This window comes from Silurus meridionalis, chromosome 23 (assembly GCF_014805685.1).
Source record: "Silurus meridionalis isolate SWU-2019-XX chromosome 23, ASM1480568v1, whole genome shotgun sequence".
Taxonomy (NCBI): domain Eukaryota; kingdom Metazoa; phylum Chordata; class Actinopteri; order Siluriformes; family Siluridae; genus Silurus; species Silurus meridionalis.
In genome coordinates, this window is record NC_060906.1 from 16,478,809 (window position 1) to 16,498,315 (window position 19,507).

The window sequence follows — 19,507 nt, forward strand, 5'->3', positions numbered from 1 at the left end:
CTCTAAATTGCTGTGTGCCTGTTTATAAGCATGAATGACCTGCTGGTTATGGAAACTAAAAGACCAGACATCAAGTACTCCGATTTTATCAAAGGCTCCACCTTGTTTAATTACATGTGAGCGCACACGTTGCTGATCCTGCAGTCGTACACGACAACAGCTGTGAAGCAGACTTGCAGCGAGGCTGGTAAGCACTTTTGTTTCCTTTTAACTTCGCTTTCAACTTTTTTTTTCTGGTAACAGATGTGTGTTTTTACACACTGATTTGTCGAAGTAGATCAAACCAGTTAAGCATTATTGTGTTTGGGTATAGTTACCTTGGTTAGATACGGTGATACGTTTGCACTTTCCTTTATTCGTCCTTAGTCCTTTATTAATTTCTTATTAGTATTTGTATTATTTTTTTTTTTTTTTACAATAATGAGCAAAATCATTAGAAGTACAGTGTTTGTTTAAAAAAAAAAAAAAAATAGTCACATTTTGATGAGCAAAATGATTAATATGGATTTAGAATGGTGTGCGGATCAAGTAATTGGAATTTTTTATTTAATTACTAACAAACCCTTTAGGTTTTTGCTGATTTCTTAATAAACTCCATTTGAAATTTAATCCAAATATGTTCATTTTCTCCACTTTTACTAGCAACAGGCAAGACCTTTGTTACAGTCTGCATTTAGTCCATTTGCATGCAGCAAAATCCCAATTGTGACATTTATTCAAATCTTACACGGGTTTGTTAAACGTGAAAGTAATTTATTTTTATTCTTGGACTTTTCACACACACGCCGAGAAAACCTATTTTTGTTAGTAAAACTATGTAGGTCTGCTTCTTTTGGACTTCCTGAAGGTTTGGATTAACCAATTTATTTAATTCAGTAATAAATTCAGTCAGAATTTACCAATGATTAGATTCTCAGGTGGGGTTTTTTCCACTGCTGAAACAAAATTTTAAATGTGAAGTTGCTGATGTGTGGTAAAAAGCATATTCATAAAACAAAAACCAAACAAACCACCAGTTCATAGTTTCAATGGTTTTATGTTAAGTTTTTTTTTGCCATATCCGATACAATTTTTTCTCTTTTTTAAAAAAGCGCCATTAAAGAGAAGCAGATCTACAGAACAAACTGAAGCACACATTATCGTAGTTTGGTTGAGTTCTGGAACATCGATCCTTCCGGTAGCTCTAAAATCGGTCGTTGGCACTGAATCTTGACTTATGGCTTTTGGTGGCTTTTAGAGACAGAGCGTGACCTGGTTCTTGCACATTTGCTCTTTCTGCGTTTATGAAAATGACAACTTGCTTCAAAGCAACGATTGCATAATGAAAGGGTTGTGGGGTTTTTTGTTACTTTGGAAACTGACTTTTAGGCGGGGCCAGAGAATCAAACCTGCTAGATCTCAGTCTGCATGACACTTATTTGAGATGTTTTCTGTATTTGCTAGCGGCATGGAGAAAATGGTCTGGAACACCATAGTGCTTTATTATAAAAGGACTTTTGATAGTGACCTGAAGGTTATTGTTTAAATCCCAGGACACCACCTGTGGTTATGGACTATATTTCTTACAATATATAGTATAATTACACTTAGATCCTATAATTAGAATAAACCTCTGGCAAACTGAGAAATGTGATCAGTAGCATTAAAGTACATTTATATTCCATGACCAAATGAGATGGGTACAAAAAAAGAGAGCAAGGGGAGCGATAGTTGTGTTTAAAGTGAAATGTATTCCCTCATATTCCCATTCTTCTTTTTCTTTGCAGTATTAGAAGGTGAAAATGAGTGAGGAATTCGCTGAATATGGGGAAGACATGGAGCAGCCGTGTGATCTGAACAGTAATTCAGTACGCCTTCAAATTAAGTATTGTCTCCAGGTCTACGTTCACCCGCTTATCTGCATAGTAGGTTTCATTGGGAATATCCTAGTGATCCTTACATATTCTTTCTACAAGCGTACCAAGTCCATGACGGATGTTTACCTTTTGAACGTGGCCATAGCAGACGTCATGTTTGTAGTGGCCCTGCCTCTGATTATCTTTAGTGAGCAGAATGACTGGGTTTTGGGTAACTGGTCCTGCAAGCTATTGCGTGGCATTTACAACATCAACCTGTACAGCGGCATCCTGCTTCTGGCTTGCATCAGTTTAGACCGCTACTTGGCTATTGTACAAGCTCGCCGGTCTTTCCGATTCCGCTCGAGTATGATGGTCTACAGTTACGTGATCTGTGCGTTTGTCTGGCTTTTGGCCTTGCTCCTGACTTTGCCCACCTTCATATTCTATGAGCGCTACAAGCCCAGTCAGACATACAATACAACGTTTCTAGAATTTACACACGCCACCTCTGATGCTACATACCTGCCTGAAGAGTCGACAGTATCAGCTTCTGACGCACACATCGTTCCATCAGAGGAGCAGCACATATGCTTCTTTCGTTTCACCGACAACGACACCGCAAAGCGTATCAAGGTGCTAGTGCCGAGTTCCCAGGTGGCTGTGGGGTTTTGCTTACCGTTGCTGGTCATGGGCTTCTGCTACTCCAGTGTGATGTACACACTCCTGCGCGCCAAGAACTTTCAAAGGCACAAGGCTGTGCGTGTGGTCCTGACCGTAGTGTTGGTTTTCATCGCCTGCCATCTGCCCTACAACGCAGCCCTGTTCTACGACATCGTTTTCATGTTCTCAAATGCAGACTGCAGTGAGCATTACACCATACAGCTGGTGCTGATACTCACTGAAAGCTTGGCCTACCTGCACTGCTGCCTCAACCCACTGCTCTACGCCTTCATTGGGGTCAAATTCAGGAACCACTTCCGTAAGGTTGTGGAGGACCTCTGGTGCCTTGGGAAGAACTACATCGGTGCACGACGCACGTCACGAGTCACCTCTGAGGCTTACTTATCTTCCCGAAGATCTGTAGATAGCTCAGCGAACGAAAACAATACTTCCTTTACCATGTAAAAAAAAATGGCCTATGTCTAATTAACAATCAAAACTGAGGGGTATTCACACTGCCAGGTTTTTGGCTCTTTGCTGCACTGAAAAACAATGCAAGCTCCATGCTACAGTTAATAATTTTTTTTGTGTTTAATTTTTAAATACATGTTTAGTTCTTGCAGCAAGAAGATTTTTTAGTAACTTCTTACTTCTTATGTTTGGTAATATTTTTTCCTGTACTTTTGTGTATAAAGAGCTTTAATAATACAGTAGATGCAGTCCACTGTCATTTGTATTTCTTAAATAAAATGAGCTTCTGCTGTTAAAAAAAAAAAAAAAAAAATAGAAATATTGTTATTCTTTTGGGGTTTTTTTTTTTTTTTTTTTATTTAAGTTTGACTTGAATTTTTCCTGTACCAGTGTGGTATGTGTTCATTTATATAGCTATTGAGTGCTTACGCACACTTCTGTTAAATGAGAATGAAATGCAGAAATGCAATGACGTCTAAAGGATTATTTGTGAGCTGATGTTATTGTACAGTGGTGTTGTTTTCAGGGCTCCAGAAGGTTTGCTAAGATTCATGAACAATAAAAAAAAATATGAAGGAATGAATTTGAATGTCTGCAGATACTGATGGTGTTTGTTTCTTAGTGAAAGAAAATAGTATTGTATAAATATTGGCATAAAAATAAAGATATTTGTATCAAACATTTCCCATGTTGTGATCTTTCAAGCAAATTATAAATCTTAATTAAGCGTAAAGGCATAACTAAACGTTTTACTGGGCAAGAAAGAGACTTAAACTGTCAAATAGCCTTTTTAGCTTTCGTTTTACAAACTGATTCAATATATACAAATTGTAACAAGATAATTTGCTATTTTGTAGAGATTCTTTACGTCTTAACCTCACACACTGACAGAATCCCTTAAAACATACTGCTAGGCTGCTGTTTACTCTTAAATTATTAGTTTGAAGCTAATAGCATGAGTCAAATGTTATAGTTATTGAAAATCTCTTGTTCCACCAAAAGCTTTTATTACTCCATGATGAAAATCACTCCCTTTTGTCACTAGGAGCTGATCACAGATATTTTACTAGATTTTCAAGGCTGTTCAGGGACACACACATGCCCAGGCTCAGGGTTCTTGCCCCTTATTACTTCATATGTCATTGAAGAAGTGCTGCCATCTTGCGTTACTCTAAACACATCACATCAAGTAAGTGAATAAATCAATAAAGATACCAAATACACAATATTAACACACACTCAGCTTTATTTATGAATGAATGAATATTCACTGTGATTGGATGATGCTCTTCTTAGTAAATGTAATTTAAAACAACTGAACATTTCACTGCTCTCATACGGAAACCTGATAATAATATTAATATTAAAAACACACAAATAATTAATAATTAAAATAATATATATAATTATGAAGCTGCTTACATGTCAAATATATTTTCAGAATAGTCAACAGAAACGTTTTTTAATTTTACACTATGTACAGGCCGGTTAGCTCAGTTGGTTAGAGCGTGGTGCTAATAACGCCAAGGTCGCGGGTTCGATCCCCGTACGGGCCACATCTGTTTTTAATCTGTCACGAGGACTGATCGGTTTTCAGTCATACACTGGTGATCAAAATTAGAGAACAAGTAAACAATTCTGAAATAATGTCTTCACTGCTCAACAGCTGAAGGAGTTTTTGTCCTGTCTATACCATGCTACCAGAACACATTTTTCACAAAATAACTAAGGCATTTAAAAAAAACATTATTTTCAGAAAACACACTGATCAAAATTAGAGAACACTTTCAGATACCTCCCAGTTATTGGTGTTAATATGGTACCTGCTGCTGATTTCCTTGATTATCTGTCAACCCCTATTTAACTGGCAGCCTAACTTCCAGTTTCACTGACTCTGCAAGATGGTGGGCCGTTCTAAAGTAACAAGTAAGAATTGTTCAATTGTTTATAAATTGTTCTCTAATTTTGATCACCAGTGTATATCCCAAGATGACTTATCACAAGCCCTGGTCGTAAAGTGTCAGCAAGTGTAAGCAGAAACAAAGTGAATTGGTTTATTTCATGGAAGTGGAAAGAAAATTTGCAATACACCACACTCTATAATATTACAACGAAAGTAGCCATGGTTAACCTTATTTATTATTTCATAACAATTATAAACAAACAAACAAACACATGAGTAAATATATAAACATTACTCTGTAATCTGCTTAACCAGTGAAGTTATATTTCTTAAGTTCTAGTTCAGTAAAAAAATTATAAATTGTACAATATAAACAGAAACCATCCCATTTATAGTACAATAAAGTTCAATGTCTAATACAGCAATACAACCGTATAACTGTCAGTGATCAGTGATCTCTAATTAGAGACATGAAGCTGCTCCAATTTTATAATTTATTTTTATTTCATTTTTTCCAATCGGACTAAATCAAATTTGCTTAAATTCTATACATTTTGTATTAAATTTTTTGTAGCAAAAAATCTGTTATTTTAAAATATATTGTTGACCCTAGTCTGTTCATCTCTGACCTATGAAATAAAAAATATCATCAGCAGTGGGACTCAGTGAATGAACATCACAACACTTCCTACAAACCTCTGATTTAGAGTATAGATTCTCATTATTGTTTAACTTGTGACCCTGTAAGCATTGCATGAAATGAAGTTTTATTTTGTAACTTTTGCAACAATATAGACTGTTTTAAAGTTAATGAGGGAGCCCAATTGGTTACACTAATTTAAGGTAAAGTTGTAACCAGAGCTTGCTCACCACAGGACAGGTGAGGGTGGAAGATTTCCGGTCTTCCAAATCTTTACAATACTTCTGCTCTTTTTGGATCATTGGTGGCAAATTGTGGAGGTCATGAAGAGCAAAAGAGAATGGTAAGTGGGGATAAATGAGGTTAGATGACAGTAAGAAGAGATAGATTAGGGTAGATGGCAGTAGGAGGAGTTAGATGATGGTAAGTGGAGATAGATTGGGGTAAACGGCTTTTATAACCTACCACTGGGGTATTATTTCCTGTCTCTTACACAACATAGACGTACACTAGTTTACGAAGCAAACAATAAGCAAGACAAAAGGCCACAAGAAGTACAGGGGTAACATGGATGAGACAGAAGGAGTCAGTGATGTAAACATGACTAAGAACAGAGGCATTCCTGTAAAGTTATATTTTTTAAGTTCTAGTTCAGTAAAAAAATTATAAATTGTACAATATAAACAGAAACCATCCCATTTATAGTACAATAAAGTTCAATGTCTAATACAGCAACACAACCGTATAATTGTAAAATCAATTATCTAATTAGAAATCTAATTAGAGACATGAAGCTGCTCCAAATGTATGTATTTATTTTTATTTATTTTTATTTTTTTTTCCAATTCGGACTAAATCAAATTCACTTAAATTCTATACTTTTTGTATTACATTTTTTTGTAGCAAAAAAATCTGTTATATTAAATATTAAAATAGATTGTTGACCCTAGTCTGTTCATCTCTGACCTAGTCTAATCTATCTCTGAGAGGTAGATTAGGGTAGATGGCAGGGTAAAGGCATTCCTGATCACATGATCATCATCATCCTTATCATCATATTTGATTTACTTCAACTTTTACCACAGTCTTTTTACAACATCTGTACTAAGGATGTGTGTACTTTTGCCATCTCTGGAATGTGGAGGTAGATTGCAGTATCTGTCGGCAGCTGAAGGTAAATGGCGCTAAATTAATCTTGATTTTGATCATCATCAATTTTTTTTGATCATCATCAAATTTTTCTTCTTCCTCTTCTACTCTTCCTAACCCTCTTCTACATTAATTCTTAAGCTCTCATGAAATTGCTGTCTCTTACTCCCCCTACAGGCCGGTTAGCTCAGTTGGTTAGAGCGTGGTGCTAATAACGCCAAGGTCGCGGGTTCGATCCCCGTACGGGCCACATCTGTTTTTAATCTGTCACGAGGACTGATCGGGTTTTCACTCATATATCACAAGATGACTTACCACAAGTCCTGGTCGTAGAGTGTCAACAAGTGTAAGCAGAAACAAAGCGAATTGCTTTATTTCATGGCTAGGTTCAGAAATCTGTTATTTATTGCAATACCAGAAAGATCTTTAGTGTTTCTGAATGTGTTTCAGTGTAGATAATGTAGAAAATGTTGATCTGGATGGATTAATAGAGTACTTTTTAATTAATACCAAAGAGAAATTGGGATTTGCACATATTCCAGTTTGTCAGGAAGTTGGGGTCAGAGCGCAGGGTTTGCGCCCCTGGAGCAGATAGGGTTAAGTGCCTTACTCAAGGGCCCAACAGTGGCACTATACCACCACTGCCCCCATTAATTTAATTTAGTAAATAACCCTAAACTAAATGCAGAGGGGGACAAACTATTTCCTTTGATTAAATAAGCAGATATAAATTATGTTAGATGGCAGTAGGAGGAGTTAGATGATGGAAAGTGGAGATAAGGTAAGTGCATTGTGTGTTTGTGGATTTAGAGAAAGTGTATGACAGGGTGCAGAGAGAGGAGTTGTGGTACTGTATGAGGAAGTCAGGTGTGTCAGAGAAGTATGTGAGGGTGCTGCAGGACATGTATGAGGACAGTGTGACAGCCGTGAAGTGTGCAGTGGGAGCGACAGACTGATTCAAGGTGGAGGTTGGACTGCATCAAGGATCAGCTCTGAGCCCTTTCCTGTTTGCAGTGGTGATGGACAGGTTGACAGACGAGGTCAGACAGGACTATAATGTTTGTGGGTGATATTGTGATTTGTGGTGAGAGTAGGGAACAGGTTAAGCAGAGCCTAGAGAGGTGGAGGTATGTGCTGGAGAGAAGAGAAATGAAAGTCAGTAGGAGTAAGACAGAGTACATGTGTGTGAATGAGAGGGATGGCAGTGGAGTGGTGCTGTTGCAGGGAGACGAGGTGGTGGAAGTGGAAGAGTTCAGGTACCCGGGGTCAACAGTGCAAAGTAATGGAGAATGTGTTAGAGAAGTAAAGAAAAGAGTGCAGGCAGGGTGGAGTGGGTGGAGAAGAGTGACAGGAGTGATTTGTGAAGAGTATCTGCAAGAATGAAAGGGAATATTTATAGGACTGTGGTGAGACCTGCGATGTTCTATGGTTTAGACAGTGGCATTGAGTAAAAGACAGGAGGTGGAGCTGGACGTAGCAGAGCTAAAGATGTTGAGGTTTTCGTTGGGAGTGACGACAATGGACAGAATTAGAAATTAGTTTATTCGAGTGACAGCGCATGTAGGACGTTTTGGAGACAAGGTGATGGAGGTGAGATTGAAATGGTTTTGACATGTGCAGAGGAGGGACATGGGGTATATCAGTAGAAGAATGCTGATGATGGAGCCACTAGGAAGGAGGAAAGGAGGAAGACCAAGAAGGAGGTTTATGGATGGGGTGAAGGAAGACATGCAGGTAGTTGGGTTGACAGAGGCAGATGTAGAGGACAGAGGGGTATGGAGACAGATGATCCGCTGTGGCGAACCCTAATGGCAGAAGCCAAAAGTAGAAGAAGAAGAAGAAGAAGAAGAAAAAGAAGAAGAAGAAGAAGTGGAGACAGATTGGGGTAAACGGCTTTTATAACCTACCACTGGTGTATTATTTTCTGTCTCTTACACAACATAGACGTACACTAGTTTACGAAGCAAACAATAAGCAAGACAAAAGACAACAAGAAGGACAGGGGTAACGTGGATGAGACAGATGGAGTCAGTGATGTAAACATGACTAAGAACAGAGGCATTCCTGATCACATGATCATCATCATCCTCATCATCATACTTGATGTATTTAAACTTTTACCACAGTCTTTTACAACATTAGTATCTGTACTAAGGATGTGTGTACTTTTGCCATCTCTGGAATGTAGAGGTAGATTGCAGTATCTGTCGGCAGCTGAAGGTAAATGGCGCTAAATTAATCTTGATTTTGATCATCATCATCATCATCATCATCATCAAATTTTTATTCATCCTCTTCTACTTCTTCCTTTTCCTCTTCTACATTAATTATTAAGCTCTCACAAAATTGCTGTCTCGCCCTCCCCCTACAGGCCGGTTAGCTCAGTTGGTTAGAGCGTGGTGCTAATAACGCCAAGGTCGCGGGTTCGATCCCCGTACGGGCCACATCTGTTTTTAATCTGTCACGAGGACTGATCGGGTTTTCACTCATATATCCCAAGATGACTTATCACAAGCCCTGGTTGTAGAGTGTCAGCAAGTGTAAGCAGAAACAAAGCGAATTGGTTTATTTCATGGCTAGGTTCAGAAATCTGTTATTTATTGCAATACCAGAAAGATCTTTAGTGTTTCTGAATGTGTTTCAGTGTAGATATTTTAGAACATGTTTCAGTGTAGATCTCTGATCTGGATGGATTAATAGAGTACTTTTTAATTAATCCCAAAGAGAAATTGGGATTTGCACATATTCCAGTTTGTCAGGAAGTTGGGGTCAGAGTGCAGGGTTTGAGCCCCTGGAGCAGATAGGGTTAACTGCAATACTCAAGGGCCCAACAGTGGCACTATACCACCACTGCCCCCATTAATTTAATTTAGTAAATAACCCTAAACTCAATGCAGAGGGGCCCAAACTATTTCCTTTGATTGAGGGCAGTGAAAAGAAAATTTGCAATACACCACACTCTATAATATTACAGCGAAAGTAGCCATGGTTAACCCTATTTATTATTTTATAACAACTAAAAACAAACAAACAAACAAACACATATACTTGGTTTTTGTCTTTTGTCTTGTCTTGTGTTGTCTGTCTGCACTCTGTCTGTCTGTACTGTTCTTTTGTTTGCACTGTTTGCACCAGGCTGCACTCGATGCACTTTATGTTGTTTTGTTGTTTAGTGTAGCACCAGGGTTTCAGAGGAACGTTGTTTCATTTTTACTGTGTACTGTGTACCACTGTGTATAGTAAAAATGACAATAAAAGCCACTTGACTTGACTTGACTTGATAAGTAAATATATAAACATTACTCTGTAATCTGCTTAACCAGTGAAGGTATATTTTTTATATTCTAGTTCAGTAAAAAAAATTGTAAATTGTACAATATAAACAGAAATCATCCCATTTATAGTACAATAAAGTTCAATGTCTAATACAGCAACACAACCGTATAACTGTAAAATCAGTGATCTCTAATTAGAGACATGAAGCTGCTCCAATGTCATTTATTTATTTTCATTTATTTATATATATATTTTTTCCAATCCGGACTAAATCAAATTCACTTAAATTCTATACTTTTTGTATAACATTTTTTTGTAGCAAAAAATCTGTTATTTATTGCAATACCAGAAAGATCTTTAGTGTTTCTGAATGTGTTTCAGTGTAGATATTTTAGAACATGTTTCAGTGTAGATATTTTAGAACATGTTTCAGTGTAGATATTTTAGAACATGTTTCAGTGTAGATATTTTAGAACATGTTTCAGTGTAGATATTTTAGAACATGTTTCAGTGTAGATATTTTAGAACATGTTTCAGTGTAGATATTTTAGAACATGTTTCAGTGTAGATATTTTAGAACATGTTTCAGTGTAGATATTTTAGAACATGTTTCAGTGTAGATATTTTAGAACATGTTTCAGTGTAGATAATGTAGAAAATGTTGATCTGGATGGATTAATAGAGTACTTTTAATTAATACCAAAGAGAAATTGGGATTTGCACATATTCCAGTTTGTCAGGAAGTTGGGGTCAGAGCAGGGTTTGAGCCCTGGAGCAGATAGGGTTAACTGCAATACTCAAGGGCCCAACAGTGGCACTGAACCACCACTGCCCCATTAATTTAATTTAGTAAATAACCCTAAACTAAATGCAGAGGGGACAAACTATTTCCTATGATTGAGGGCAGTGAAAAGAAAATTTGCAATACACCACCCTCTATAATATTACAGCGAAAGTAGCCATGGTTAACCCTATTTATTATTTCATAACAATTATAAACAAACAAACAAATAAGTAAATATATAAACATTACTCTGTAATCTGCTTAACCAGTGAAGGTATATTTTTATATTCTAGTTCAGTAAAAATTGTAAATTGTACAATATAAACAGAACCCATCCCATTTATAGTACAATAAAGTTCAATGTCTAATACAGCAACACAACCGTATAATTGTAAAATCAGTGATTTCTAATTAGAGACAGCTGCTCCAATTTAATTTATTTATTTTCATTTATTTATATTTTATTTTTCCAATCGGACTAAATCAAATTCACTTAAATTTATACTTTTTGTATAACATCTTTTGTAGCAAAAATCTGTTATTTATTGCAATACCAGAAAGATCTTTAGTGTTTCTGAATGTGTTTCAGTGTAGATATTTTAGAACATGTTTCAGTGTAGATATTTTAGAACATGTTTCAGTGTAGATATTTTAGAACATGTTTCAGTGTAGATATTTTAGAACATGTTTCAGTGTAGATATTTTAGAACATGTTTCAGTGTAGATATTTTAGAACATGTTTCAGTGTAGATATTTTAGAACATGTTTCAGTGTAGATATTTTAGAACATGTTTCAGTGTAGATATTTTAGAACATGTTTCAGTGTAGATATTTTAGAACATGTTTCAGTGTAGATATTTTAGAACATGTTTCAGTGTAGATATTTTAGAACATGTTTCAGTGTAGATATTTTAGAACATGTTTCAGTGTAGATATTTTAGAACATGTTTCAGTGTAGATATTTTAGAACATGTTTCAGTGTAGATAATGTAGAAAATGTTGATCTGGATGGATTAATAGAGTACTTTTAATTAATCCCAAAGAGAAATTGGGATTTGCACATATTCCAGTTTGTCAGGAAGTTGGGGTCAGAGCACAGGGTTTGAGCCCTGGAGCAGATAGGGTTAACTGCAATACTCAAGGGCCCAACAGTGGCACTGAACCACCACTGCCCCATTAATTTAATTTAGTAAATAACCCTAAACTCAATGCAGAGGGGCCCAAACTATTTCCTTTGATTAAATAAGCAGATATAAATTATGTTAGATGGCAGTAGGAGGAGTTAGATGATGGAAAGTGGAGATAAGGTAGGTGCATTGTGTGTTTGTGGATTTAGAGAAAGTGTATGACAGGGTGCAGAGAGAGGAGTTGTGGTACTGTATGAGAAAGTCAGGTGTGTCAGAGAAGTATGTGAGGGTGCTGCAGGACATGTATGAGGACAGTGTGACAGCATTAAAGTGTGCAGTAGGAACGACAGACTGGTACAAGGTGGAGGTTGGACTGCATCAAGGATCGGCTCTGAGCCCTTTCCTGTTTGCAGTGGTGATGGACAGGTTGACGGACGATGTCAGACAGGAGTCTCCATGGTCTATGATGTTTGCAGATGATATTGTTATTTGTGGTGAGACTAGGGAGCATGTTGAGAAGAGCCTAGAGAAGTGGAGGTACACGTTGGAGAGAATAGGAATGAAAGTCAGTATGAGTAAGCCAGAGTACATGTGTGTGAATGAGAGGGAAAGCAGTGAAGTGGTGCGGTTGCAGGGAGAAGAGGAGGTTGATGTGGAGGAGTTCAGGTACCTGGGGTCAACAATGCAAAGTAATAGAGAGTGTGTTAGAGAAGTACAGAAGAGAGTGCAGGCAGGGTGGAGAAGAGTGGCAGGAGTGATTTGTGATAGGAGAGTATCTGCGAGAGTGAAAGGGAAAGTTTATAGGACTGTGGTGAGACCTGCTCTGTTGTATGGTTTAGACAGTGGCATTGAGTAAAAGACAGGAGGTGGAGCTGGAGGTAGCAGAGCTGAAGATGTTGAGGTTTTCGTTGGGAGTGATGAGGATGGACAGGATTAAAAATTAGTTTATTAGAGGGACAGCGCATGTAGGACGTTTTGGAGACAAGGTGAGGGAGGTGAGATTGAGATGGTTTGGACATGTTCAGAGGAGGGATATGGGGTATATCGTTAGAAGAATGCTAAAGATCGAGCCACCGGAAGGGAGGAAAGAAGGAAGACCAAGGAGGCGGCTTATGGATGTAGTGAAGAAAGACATGCAGGTAGTTGGGTTGACGGAGGCAGATGTAGAGGACAGAGGGGTATGAAGACAGATGATCCGCTGTGGCGAAACCTAATGGCACAAGTCGGAAGAAGAAGAAAAAGTGGAGATAGATTGGGGTAAACGGCTTTTATAACCTACCATTGGTCTATCATTTCCTGTCGCATACACAACATAGACGTACACTAGTTTATGAAGCAAACAGTAAGCAAGGCGAAAGGCAACAAGAAGTACAGGTGTAACGTGGATGAGACAGATGGAGTCAGTGATGTAAACATGACTAAGAACAGAGGCATTCCTGATCACATGATCATCATCATCCTCATCATCATACTTGATGTACTTCAACTTTTACCACAGTCTTTTACAACATTAGTATCTGTACTAAGGATGTGTGTACTTTTGCCATCTCTGGAATGTGGAGGTAGATTGCAGTAGCTGTCGGTAGCTGAAGGTAAATGGCGCTAAATTAATCTTGATTTTGATCATCATCAAATTTTTTGATCATCATCAAATTTTTCTTCTTCCTCTTCTACTCTTCCTATCCCTCTTCTACATTAATTCTTAAACTCTCACGAAATTGCTGTCTCGCCCTCCCCCTACAGGCCGGTTAGCTCAGTTGGTTAGAGCGTGGTGCTAATAACGCCAAGGTCGCGGGTTCGATCCCCGTACGGGCCACATCTGTTTTTAATCTGTCATGAGAACTGATCGGGTTTTCACTCATATATCCCAAGATGACTTACCACAAGTCCTGGTCGTAGAGTGTCAACAAGTGTAAGCAGAAACAAAGCGAATTGCTTTATTTCATGGCTAGGTTCAGAAATCTGTTATTTATTGCAATACCAGAAAGATCTTTAGTGTTTCTGAATGTGTTTCAGTGTAGATAATGTAGAAAATGTTGATCTGGATGGATTAATAGAGTACTTTTTAATTAATACCAAAGAGAAATTGGGATTTGCACATATTCCAGTTTGTCAGGAAGTTGGGGTCAGAGCGCAGGGTTTGAGCCCCTGGAGCAGATAGGGTTAAGTGCCTTACTCAAGGGCCCAACAGTGGCACTATACCACCACTGCCCCCATTAATTTAATTTAGTAAATAACCCTAAACTAAATGCAGAGGGGGACAAACTATTTCCTTTGATTAAATAAGCAGATATAAATTATGTTAGATGGCAGTAGGAGGAGTTAGATGATGGAAAGTGGAGATAAGGTAAGTGCATTGTGTGTTTGTGGATTTAGAGAAAGTGTATGACAGGGTGCAGAGAGAGGAGTTGTGGTACTGTATGAGGAAGTCAGGTGTGTCAGAGAAGTATGTGAGGGTGCTGCAGGACATGTATGAGGACAGTGTGACAGCCGTGAAGTGTGCAGTGGGAACGACAGACTGATTCAAGGTGGAGGTTGGACTGCATCAAGGATCAGCTCTGAGCCCTTTCCTGTTTGCAGTGGTGATGGACAGGTTGACAGACGAGGTCAGACAGGAGTCTCCATGGTCTATAATGTTTGTGGGTGATATTGTGATTTGTGGTGAGAGTAGGGAACAGGTTAAGCAGAGCCTAGAGAGGTGGAGGTATGTGCTGGAGAGAAGAGGAATGAAAGTCAGTAGGAGTAAGACAGAGTACATGTGTGTGAATGAGAGGGAGGGCAGTGGAGTGGTGCTGTTGCAGGGAGACGAGGTGGTGGAAGTGGAAGAGTTCAGGTACCCGGGGTCAACAGTGCAAAGTAATGGAGAATGTGTTAGAGAAGTAAAGAAAAGAGTGCAGGCAGGGTGGAGTGGGTGGAGAAGAGTGACAGGAGTGATTTGTGAAGAGTATCTGCAAGAATGAAAGGGAATATTTATAGGACTGTGGTGAGACCTGCGATGTTCTATGGTTTAGACGGTGGCATTGAGTAAAAGACAGGAGGTGGAGCTGGACGTAGCAGAGCTAAAGATGTTGAGGTTTTCGTTGGGAGTGACGACAATGGACAGAATTAGAAATTAGTTTATTCGAGTGACAGCGCATGTAGGACGTTTTGGAGACAAGGTGATGGAGGTGAGATTGAGATGGTTTTGACATGTGCAGAGGAGGGACATGGGGTATATCAGTAGAAGAATGCTGATGATGGAGCCACTAGGAAGGAGGAAAGGAGGAAGACCAAGAAGAGGTTTATGGATGGGGTGAAGGAAGACATGCAGGTAGTTGGGTTGACAGAGGCAGATGTAGAGGACAGAGGGGTATGGAGACAGATGATCCGCTGTGGCGAACCCTAATGGCAGAAGCCGAAAGTAGAAGAAGAAGAAGAAGAAGAAGAAGAAGAAGAAAAAGAAGAAGAAGAAGAAGTGGAGACAGATTGGGGTAAACGGCTTTTATAACCTACCACTGGTGTATTATTTTCTGTCTCTTACACAACATAGACGTACACTAGTTTACGAAGCAAACAATAAGCAAGACAAAAGACAACACGAAGGACAGGGGTAACGTGGATGAGACAGATGGAGTCAGTGATGTAAACATGACTAAGAACAGAGGCATTCCTGATCACATGATCATCATCATCCTCATCATCATACTTGATGTATTTAAACTTTTACCACAGTCTTTTACAACATTAGTATCTGTACTAAGGATGTGTGTACTTTTGCCATCTCTGGAATGTGGAGGTAGATTGCAGTATCTGTCGGCAGCTGAAGGTAAATGGCGCTAAATTAATCTTGATTTTGATCATCATCAAATTTTTTGATCATCATCAAATTTTTCTTCTTCCTCTTCTACTCTTCCTATCCCTCTTCTACATTAATTCTTAAGCTCTCACGAAATTGCTGTCTCGCCCTCCCCCTACAGGCCGGTTAGCTCAGTTGGTTAGAGCGTGGTGCTAATAACGCCAAGGTCGCGGGTTCGATCCCCGTACGGGCCACATCTGTTTTTAATCTGTCATGAGAACTGATCGGGTTTTCACTCATATATCCCAAGATGACTTACCACAAGTCCTGGTCGTAGAGTGTCAACAAGTGTAAGCAGAAACAAAGCGAATTGCTTTATTTCATGGCTAGGTTCAGAAATCTGTTATTTATTGCAATACCAGAAAGATCTTTAGTGTTTCTGAATGTGTTTCAGTGTAGATAATGTAGAAAATGTTGATCTGGATGGATTAATAGAGTACTTTTTAATTAATCCCAAAGAGAAATTGGGATTTGCACATATTCCAGTTTGTCAGGAAGTTGGGGTCAGAGCACAGGGTTTGAGCCCCTGGAGCAGATAGGGTTAAGTGCCTTACTCAAGGGCCCAACAGTGGCACTGAACCACCACTGCCCCCATTAATTTAATTTAGTAAATAACCCTAAACTCAATGCAGAGGGGCCCAAACTATTTCCTATGATTGAGGGCAGTGGAAAAAAAAGTTGCAATACACCACCCTCTATAATATTACAGCGAAAGTAGTCATGGTTAACCCTATTTATTATTTCATAACAATTATAAACAAACAAACAAATAAGTAAATATATAAACATTACTCTGTAATCTGCTTAACCAGTGCAGTTATATTTTTTAAGTTCTAATTCAGTAAAACAACATAATAAATTGCACAATATAAACAGAACCCATCCCATTTATAGTACAATAAAGTTCAATGTCTAATACAGCAACACAACCGTATAATTGTAAAATCAGTGATTTCTAATTAGAGACAGCTGCTCCAATTTAATTTATTTATTTTCATTTATTTATATTTTATTTTTTCCAATCCGGACTAAATCAAATTCACTTAAATTCTATACTTTTTGTATAACATCTTTTGTAGCAAAAAATCTGTTATTTTAAATATTAAAATATATTGTTGACCCTAGTTTGTTTATCTCTGACCTATCAAATAAAAAATGTCATCAGCAGTGGGACTCAGTGGATAAACATCACGACACTTCAAACAAACCTCTGATTTAGAGTATAGATTCTTCTTTTTTTTAACTTGTGGCCCTGTAAGCATTGCATGAAATGAAGTTTTATTTTGTAACTTTTGCAACAATATAGACTGTTTTAAAGTTAATGAGGGAGCCCAATTGGTTACACTAATTTAAGGTAAAGTTGGAACCAGAGCTTGCTCACCACAGGACAGGTGAGGTTGGAAGATTTTCGGTCTTCCAAATCTTTACAATACTTCTGCTCTTTTTGGATCATTGATGGCAAATTGTGGAGGTGATGAAGCGCAAACGAGGATGGTAAGTGGGGATAGATGAGGTTAGATGGCAGTAGGAGGAGTTAGATGATGGAAAGTGGAGATAAGGTAAGTGTATTGTGTGTTTGTGGATTTAGAGAAAGCGTACGACATGGTGCAGAGAGAGGAGTTGTGGTACTGTATGAGAAAGTCAGGTGTGTCAGAGAAGTATGTGAGGGTGCTGCAGGACATGTATAAGGACAGTGTGACAGCATTAAAGTGTGCAGTAGGAACGACAGACTGGTACAAGGTGGAGGTTGGATTGCATCAAGGATCGGCTCTGAGCCCTTTCCTGTTTGCAGTGGTGATGGACAGGTTGACGGACGATGTCAGACAGGAGTCTCCATGGTCTATGATGTTTGCAGATGATATTGTTATTTGTGTTGAGACTAGGGAGCAGGTTGAGAAGAGCCTAGAGAAGTGGAGGTACACGTTGGAGAGAATAGAAATGAAAGTCAGTATGAGTAAGCCAGAGTACATGTGTGTGAATGAGAGGGAAAGCAGTGAAGTGGTGCGGTTGCAGGGAGAAGAGGAGGTTGAGGTGGAGGAGTTCAGGTACCTGGGGTCAACAGTCCAAAGTAATAGAGAGTGTGTTAGAGAAGTAAAGAAAAGAGTGCAGGCAGGGTGGAGAAGAGTGGCAGGAGTAATTTGTGATAGGAGAGTATCTGCGAGAGTGAAAGGGAAAGTTTATAGGACTGTGGTGAGACCTGCTCTGTTGTATGGTTTAGACAGTGGCATTGAGTAAAAGACAGGAGGTGGAGCTGGAGGTAGCAGAGCTGAAGATGTTGAGGTTTTCGTTGGGAGTGATGAGGATGGACAGGATTAAAAATTAGTTTATTAGAGGGACAGCGCATGTAGGACGTTTTGGAGACAAGGTGAGGGAGGTGAGATTGAGATGGTTTGGACATGTTCAGAGGAGGGACATGGGGTATATCGTTAGAAGAATGCTAAAGATCGAGCCACCGGAAGGGAGGAAAGAAGGAAGACCAAGGAGGCGGTTTATGGATGTAGTGAAGGAAGACATGCAGGTAGTTGGGTTGACGGAGGCAGATGTAGAGGACAGAGGGGTATGAAGACAGATGATCCGCTGTGGCGAAACCTAATGGCACAAGTCGAAAGAAGAAGAAAAAGTGGAGATAGATTGGGGTAAACGGCTTTTGTAACCTACCACTGGTCTATCATTTCCTGTCGCATACACAGCATAGACGTACACTAGTTTATGAAGCAAACAATAAGCAAGGCGAAAGGCAACAAGAAGTACAGGAGTAACGTGGATGAGACAGAGGGAGTCAGTGATGTAAACATGACTAAGAACAGAGGCATTCCTGATCACATGATCATCATCCTTATCATCAAACTTAATGTATTTAAACTTTTACCACAATCTTTTACAACATCTGTACTAAGGATGTGTGTACTTTTGAAATCTCTGGAATGTGAAGGTAGATTGCAGTAGCTGTCGGCAGCTGAAAGTATATGGCGGTAGGTGTTGATTAGTGTTGGTAGGTAAACTTATCTTCATCATCATCATCATTATCATCAAATTTTTATTCTTCATCTTCTACTTCTGCCTTTCCCATTCTACATTAATTCTTCAGCTCTCACGAAATTGGTGTCTCTTACTCCCCCTACAGGCCGGTTAGCTCAGTTGGTTAGAGCGTGGTGCTAATAACGCCAAGGTCGCGGGTTCGATCCCCGTACGGGCCACATCTGTTTTTAATCTGTCATGAGCACTGATCGTTTTTTCAGTCGTATATCCCAAGATGTCTTATCACAAGCCCTGGTCGTAGAGTGTCAGCAAGTGTAAGCAGAAACAAAGCGAATTGGTTTATTTCATGGCTAGGTTCAGAAATCTGTTATTTATTGCAATACCAGAAAGATCTTTAGTGTTTCTGAATGTGTTTCAGTGTAGATCTCTGGTCTGGATGGATTAATAGAGTACTTTTTAATTAATCCCAAAGAGAAATTGTAATTTGCACATATTCCAGTTTGTCAGGAAGTTGGGGTCAGAGCGCAGGGTTTGAGCCCCTGGAGCAGATAGGGTTAAGTGCCTTACTTGAGGGCAGTGGAAAGAAAATTTGCAATACACCACACTTTAATATTACAACGTAAGTAGCCATGGTTAACCTTATTTATTATTTCAAAACAACATTCTAACTAACAAATAAATAAATAAGTAAATATATAAACATTACTCTGTAATCTGCTTAACCAGTGCAGTTATATTTGTTATATTTAGTTGGTGTTGGTAGGTGGAGATAGAGGCCGGTAGCTGAAGATAGGTGTTTGTACTTGGCGGTAGATGGCGCTGTGAGGTTTCCTGCTACTCTGCGC

The 19,507-nt window shown here is 38.8% G+C and overlaps 1 protein-coding gene and 6 non-coding genes across 7 annotated transcripts; all 7 read left to right on the forward strand.

Annotated features, from left to right (window-relative positions):
• The first annotated feature begins 44 nt into the window (after nucleotides 1-44).
• Nucleotides 45-3,648, forward strand: ccr6a (chemokine (C-C motif) receptor 6a). Its single transcript, XM_046836279.1, has 2 exons — nucleotides 45-187; nucleotides 1,767-3,648. Exon 2 carries the CDS (start codon nucleotides 1,782-1,784, stop codon nucleotides 2,961-2,963), a length of 1,182 nt encoding a protein of 393 aa, XP_046692235.1. The 5' UTR covers nucleotides 45-187; nucleotides 1,767-1,781; the 3' UTR covers nucleotides 2,964-3,648.
• An 803-nt stretch (nucleotides 3,649-4,451) lies between these two features.
• Nucleotides 4,452-4,525, forward strand: trnai-aau. The gene has a single exon. It is a non-coding gene; the product is annotated as a tRNA-Ile (tRNA).
• Nucleotides 4,526-6,837: 2,312 nt separating this feature from the next.
• Nucleotides 6,838-6,911, forward strand: trnai-aau. The gene has a single exon. It is a non-coding gene; the product is annotated as a tRNA-Ile (tRNA).
• Nucleotides 6,912-9,031: 2,120 nt separating this feature from the next.
• Nucleotides 9,032-9,105, forward strand: trnai-aau. Its single transcript has one exon. It is a non-coding gene; the product is annotated as a tRNA-Ile (tRNA).
• Nucleotides 9,106-13,590: 4,485 nt separating this feature from the next.
• On the forward strand, nucleotides 13,591-13,664 carry trnai-aau. Its single transcript has one exon. It is a non-coding gene; the product is annotated as a tRNA-Ile (tRNA).
• A 2,139-nt stretch (nucleotides 13,665-15,803) lies between these two features.
• Nucleotides 15,804-15,877, forward strand: trnai-aau. Its single transcript has one exon. It is a non-coding gene; the product is annotated as a tRNA-Ile (tRNA).
• Nucleotides 15,878-18,806: 2,929 nt separating this feature from the next.
• trnai-aau lies at nucleotides 18,807-18,880 on the forward strand. The gene has a single exon. It is a non-coding gene; the product is annotated as a tRNA-Ile (tRNA).
• The last annotated feature ends 627 nt before the right edge of the window (nucleotides 18,881-19,507 follow it).